We start from the raw sequence: 6,000 nt of genomic DNA on the forward strand, positions 1-6,000 counted from the left end.
CATTTTCTGCTGGTGTGTGACATTCATTGGTTTTGCAATGCAGCAGTGTCCTAAATAATTTTTCTGTGAACCTTAATGGAAATGGGGTGGATAGAATCCATTTTTCCTTCATGACGATTAGGTGTCTTAATCATAAGAGCAGACCATTTTTTGGATCTCTGATTTTTGGGTCTCTGCCTGCTTAAGCACAGGCAGCCTTACTGACTTTAACTGGGAATTTATGTTGAAATGTAACTTTTCACTCTTATTTTCAGGTGTTTCAAGTTATTGTGAAAGATATGCTGAAGGAATGAAACTTGTTCTGAACACCTTTGGGCCAGTTCCAGAATTTTCAGGTGAAACTGTGCAGAAAGTCAATCAGGTAAATAAATCCTCCACACTATTCCTTATCACTTCTTTCCTCTCATCGTATTATTCTCAGCCTCCTTTCCTACATGGATATTCATCCTGTGTCTTCTCCTACTCCATCTTCCTGCATAAACTTGGAGTTTTTTTTCTTCTGGGTGTTCTTTTTATACTTCACAAACCAGAGTTCCAGTTTGTCATGTGTGCAAATACATGTTTAAGGGAAGCATGTGAGCAGTCTGGTAAGGTTACTTGCACGTTTAAAGATAAAATGTGTTTAAGTGCTGTTCTGGATTGGGATCTAGTTTATGTATTAACATTTCTAAGCCCACAATATGTTTATAGTCACTACATAGTCATTTTGAATGACCATAGGAATCAACTGAAGTATTGTCATTTCCTAACTCTGCCTTTTCAAAAGGTGCCTTTTTTAATGATTCACTAAAGAATATGTGTAGGGGTTGAATAATTTCTGATCAGCTGTCAGAGATTAATTCCAAATATGGAGGCAGCCTGTCTGGAAGATAGCATGTTGTGTTCCTATTTATGTTAGGAACACATTTTGAGGAAAAACATTCTTTTATGCTTAAATAACATAAACTGCTTATAATAACAATCAATAATAATTTTGGCATCATTCACAATCAGAAGCTTATAATTGGTATGAAACAGTTTGGCTTTCTTTATAGAAGGCTGGATTCCACTTCAAAATCTGTTTCTGTGTCTTTATTATCTTCAGTCTTTGGTGCCAAAGATGAGCTTGCAGGGGATCCTCTGTTAGAGTAAATCATTAAGCATTTCTTACCTTACTCCTATGCCCCTCCCTGATTTTTTTATGGAGTGACTGCAGCTTGCCAGTCATTGGTAGCAGGTCCATGTTTTACCCAGTTTCTCAACACTTGCCTTTTAAGCCTAAGACCTCAGGTCCTATTTTGGCAAAGATGACCTTGTGGTCTCTATCTGCACTCTCAAAACAACTTTTTTTCCTTGTCACTTCTAAAACAACTTTGACTGTGCACTCAGAAATGCTTTTTTCCCTGTCTCACCCTCTCATTTTTATAATAACTGGTATTCTTAAGACAAAATGTTTTATAAACATGATATCCCTCACTGCATTTATGGGGAACCACACACAGGAATCTGGTTCAGAACACATTTTCAGCAACATAAATGGTCAGGTTATCTCCTTTCTACTTAATAAAAGATTGTTATCAAAGAGACAAGACAGTGACTGTGTGGAGCAAAATGAGGGAAGAGGCTGATGCTTTCTTATTACATTGCCACATTCAGGATGACCTTATTCAGGTGGGAGCATTTTTATTCCCATACAGGTTGGTTCCTTTCCAGTCACTCATGGAAAGAGTGACCTATTTCTTGTGATAGCCTCAATGATAATTTATGTGGATGGTGACTTGGTCTGACACAGGGAAAGCAGGAGAAAATGCTGGTGAAAAACTTTTCACTCAGAATGTGAAATTTAGTTATCTTAAATTTTCTCTTCCAGGCACTGTCTGAAAAAATTCCAGTTGTTCCAAAAGTCCTGGATGCCAGGAGAAAATGGAGAGATGAATGTCTCACTGGTCTTGCCAAACTGAAAACACAAATGAAATCTGACTGAGATGCACCTTGTCTAACAGGAGAGACCAAATGAAGAGCAGATCTTCATAAAAAGCTGAAATTTTTAGTCATGCAGAAGAGGAGGCTGAATGGGCAACCAATGATATATGCACATGGAAACCAATGAAACATTTGGTCCAAATTTGCCAAATTCATGAATGACTAGAAACAATTATTAAAAAGTTTAGTTAAAATGTGTCAAATTGCTATATAAATGCATTAGATGTGTAAGCATTAAGTAGCTTTAGCAACATTAATATTGTGCAATGCAGGAACACAATCACGTTTTAAATAATGCATTTTTCACCTTGCTTAGGAATTCAGCACTTGAACAATATTTGCTAGCGCAGGGATCTGAAACAGGCAAACATCAGCTGTTTGTCACTGGAGAAAATAAGCCCTCCCCCACCAGTCCCTGTGACAGTGAGGTTAATTTGTAAAGCAGTGACTGCAGATAGGAGAAGGTTGTATTGAGCAAAGTGGATTCACTGAATGGTGAGCTGAGTCCTCAGCAGCAGTTAAGGGTCACTTCAGTTCATGTCTGTTACTGTTTCACAATGTAGGGGAAAGAACTGCTCCTTCTTTCCCTCCCCTTGGCACTTCTGTACCTGTATGGTGATCTAAATGTGAGTAAATACAGCAGAATTCCCCCTTCATCCCCTCCCCCTGGTTCTGTAAGACTTACCAGAGACCTACTTGGTCTTCAAGACCACGCACTTGAGAGCCCATGGCTTTGCTCACTGATGTTTGATGCTGGCTGTTGGCACTGCTGCATAGGTACGTGCCCGATTTTATGACTTGTCTGTGAGAAAGAAGAGATCTGGATTTAGTAGCTAGTTTGGGAGACAGTGTGGTGTAGTGCACCTGTCTGGGCTTTCTCCATGACCTTCTAAATGATCAGAAACCAGTTTACCTCTCTGCTGCCACATCTGTTTTATACACTGGTCGAAGCAAGATCTGCTTCTTTAAGATTCAGCTGTAGCTGAAGGAACCCAGATATCTGAGTTGGAACTAGATGATCTTTAAGGTCCCTTCCAACCCAAGACATTTGATGATTCTATGATCTGCTCTTCTGGTCCCCTACAGAGGGAAAGATCCAGTGGCTTAGATGTAGCATTTATGCTTTACTGCTGTCCTTCCCTCAGGAGATAAAATATCTCCACATAGAAAAACACAGGATACACCCAGAAGTAGGATCAACCTGAGGTGCTGTAGTGGCATGTTTTGGTCCACTGCAAAGTGTTATTATGAACATCTGTACTCTATAATATAGTTGGACTTCAATCTTAGCTGGAACCTTGGGGCATTACTGTTAATGCAGATAGTAGGAATAACTTGAAACATTGCATTGCACCCACCCTGCTTAAGTTAAGCAGTTCTGAATTTGTGCTAGTTTGTCATGTAACTTCACAGTACAGATGCAGAAGTTTTAAGCTGTCATTCTGCTAATTCTCATGTGTTTTTATAGAGGATGCAGTACACAAACAAGCTGTTGTTATTAAAGCTGTAACTTTACTAGTTATTGTTTTGAGCTTAGCAGAAATATCTGCATGAACATATCAAACCCACTTATTTGTGTTTATGACACAGTAAAAGAGACATAACACAATTTGTATTGCTTGACACAAGAAGTGGGTCAAGAACACATCTCTGGATGTAAAACATAGGACGGGAGGCATAGTGCAGAGGTTGTCTTGTGCTTCTTTATAATCAGTGGAGTGAACAGAAAATTTGTAAGCTCAAATTATTACTTTATCCCAATAGAGACTTAAAATGTTCATGTTTCTTCTCTTGTTTTTTATCGCCACAGTGACTGACTCAACCTGCATTTAGATATCTCAGAAGTCAGTCCTCACTCCTGAGGCCTTACTAGGCAATAGTAAATTAATTATGAGGTTGATTTCCTCATTTTGTGTATGGTTTTGCATTTCAGACAAGGCTGAAGAAGGTTCTGATTACTTTCAAGATTTGACCTGTTTTTCTTGTGGGCATATGACATTGTCATAACTAATTAGCTTGCAGTGCTTCTGTTTACTCTGAGATTTTTTTAAAACTTGATCATGCCATGAAATATTTGCTGCTGCCTTTATTATTTGCTTATTAATAAAATATTTTAATTAGGAAGGTATTAACTTGTGTGCTCCAGTGTGATTTGATGCTTGAGAGACAGAGCAGTTCTGTAGAATGAGCAGCTGCTGCACAGGGTTACAGCAGATCTCGCCTCGGAGCATCAGCTCCCACACAGGCTTACAGCTATAAGCTGGGGAAGGGGAAGGTGCTTGACAGAAAGTGTATTTTAACTGCTATTTGCATAGGAGTTCCAGCCTCCAGGAGATATTTTTGCCCCATGAGGATTAGTCAAGCAGAGGCACAGGGTGTCCACAGAGGTGGTACAGTCCTCCAGCCTGGAGGTTTTCAAGTCCTGACTGGATGAAGCCCTGAACAGCCTGGTCTGACCTCAAAGCTGACTTGCTGTGTGCAGGAGGTTACAGTAGAGACCTCCTAAGCTTCCTCCTGGTTTGCATTTCCTGATTTCAGGTTTTATTTGATTCTGGATAATTTTGCATCAGAAATGTCGCTCCAGTCAAATATTTATTTTGTTTGATTGTCAACAGAATGAGCAGTACTTAAATGATGAAGTAACTATTTTATGGTAAACTATGAGATATTTTGGAATCATTTACCTTGTGGTTTCTTTTTTACACAATTACATATTTTAAATCCTGTATTTTTTTATTCAGGTTACGCCTATAGAATTTCTAAAGGCAGTCTTTGTTACACTGTGTTTTTCTCTGTTTCACCAATTTGATATTTATTGTTTTCCATATTGCATGTATTTTACTGTAAGTTACTGCTGCATACTGGAAGCAGTGTCCAATATATTATACCAAAGCCTTTGATTTAATTAAAAAGAAATCATCTAAGATGTGTGAGATAGGAAGAAAGGACAGTTGCACAGAAATACTCCATTGCTTCTCTAAGAGAAGTCTCCAATACCTCTGTTTCCTAAATCTCTGAGCGTAGTGGAGTAGCTTGCAGCTTGCAAAGCAGCTATATTAATTTACTTTCCCTATTCTAAAGTAGTTTCCGTATTCTTCTGTTAAGTCATGATAAGTTTGAAAGTTAAAATGGAAGCATTTTTCTGATTGCACTATTATCTAATTGGAATGGTATTAAACTGTATTATCCTATCTATACCATCTTTTAGGCAAAGAGTGAACTGTGTTTCATTAGGGAGGCAGGAGAAGTGCTTGTGGTGCTTGTATAAAAACAGAAAAAAATCATTTTGAGACAAAGTGATGTCATTGTCAGTCTCAGTTTCTTGAAAGATGAGATCTGCTGCCAGTGTCTGTATAGTTCCATGTCAGGATTGCATTGCCATAGTATGGAATTACAAAAAGGGGTTTGAGAATCTGTAACTGTGGTGCCGTTGCAGGGATGGAGATACGGAGGACAGGAGGTCTCCCTGAGAAGAAGAGCCCAGCAGATGTGAACCTTACAATTACTTGAAGTATCAGGAGGAAAACCAAATGGTCTTCTGCTTTCAGCAGCCTACTAGGCCCAAAGGGAGTCTTCCACAAATTAATTTGGATCTACTTAGAGCAAACAAGTGTAAATGAATATGTTTGCTGTATGTGCCTGCTCATCTGCTCTGTTCCCTCAAGCTTCAGTGAGAGTATGTGTGTGCATGCACATGTGGGTGCTATTGCAGAGCAGAAAGACAAAAACTGACCCCAGGGGAAAATTCACATTCAGTTTGGTAAGGTTTTGAATGTACCAAGCCAACAGCCGAAGATTTCTTTCTGTACTTGTCTGTGATTTCAAAAAGAGAAAGGAGTTCCTTCCTTCAGCATGTTATTCAGAGCTGCAGGGGTGCAGCTTAGAGCACATCACTTAGAGGAAGTTACTATGGACTGGTATCTGTTATAGTTAATTTTTTGGGTAGAACCTTCTTCTCTATAAAGGCTAAACAAACCTCTTGGTTCTGTTATCAATGGGAGATCGTAAGAAACTGGCAGTGTTCTAGTTTTCTACAGA

General features: G+C 38.9%; 2 protein-coding genes across 5 annotated transcripts in view; one reads left to right on the forward strand and one right to left on the reverse strand.

The window, feature by feature from the left end:
- IFT88 (intraflagellar transport 88) overlaps positions 1–2,757 on the reverse strand; it is a 101,918-nt gene extending 99,161 nt beyond the window's left edge. For all 3 annotated transcript variants that reach the window (XM_036404109.2, XM_036404105.2, XM_036404110.2), the window contains exon 1: positions 2,648–2,757. The gene's annotated coding sequence lies outside the window, so the exon portion shown is untranslated. The remainder of the gene's footprint in view (positions 1–2,647) is intronic.
- Positions 1–5,496, forward strand: part of CRYL1 (crystallin lambda 1) — a 51,389-nt gene extending 45,893 nt beyond the window's left edge. The window contains exons 7-8 of one of the 2 annotated variants that reach the window (XM_036404114.2): positions 255–361; positions 5,399–5,496. In XM_036404114.2, the coding sequence (XP_036260007.1) occupies positions 255–361; positions 5,399–5,455 (164 nt within the window). In that variant the 3' untranslated portion in view covers positions 5,456–5,496. Of the gene's footprint in view, positions 1–254; positions 362–1,849; positions 4,091–5,398 lie in introns of those variants that run through there. The other variant, XM_036404112.2, reaches the window with a different exon arrangement.
- Positions 5,497–6,000: the final 504 nt, after the last annotated feature.

Source organism: Molothrus ater, chromosome 2, assembly GCF_012460135.2.
Source record: "Molothrus ater isolate BHLD 08-10-18 breed brown headed cowbird chromosome 2, BPBGC_Mater_1.1, whole genome shotgun sequence".
Lineage (NCBI taxonomy): Eukaryota > Metazoa > Chordata > Aves > Passeriformes > Icteridae > Molothrus > Molothrus ater.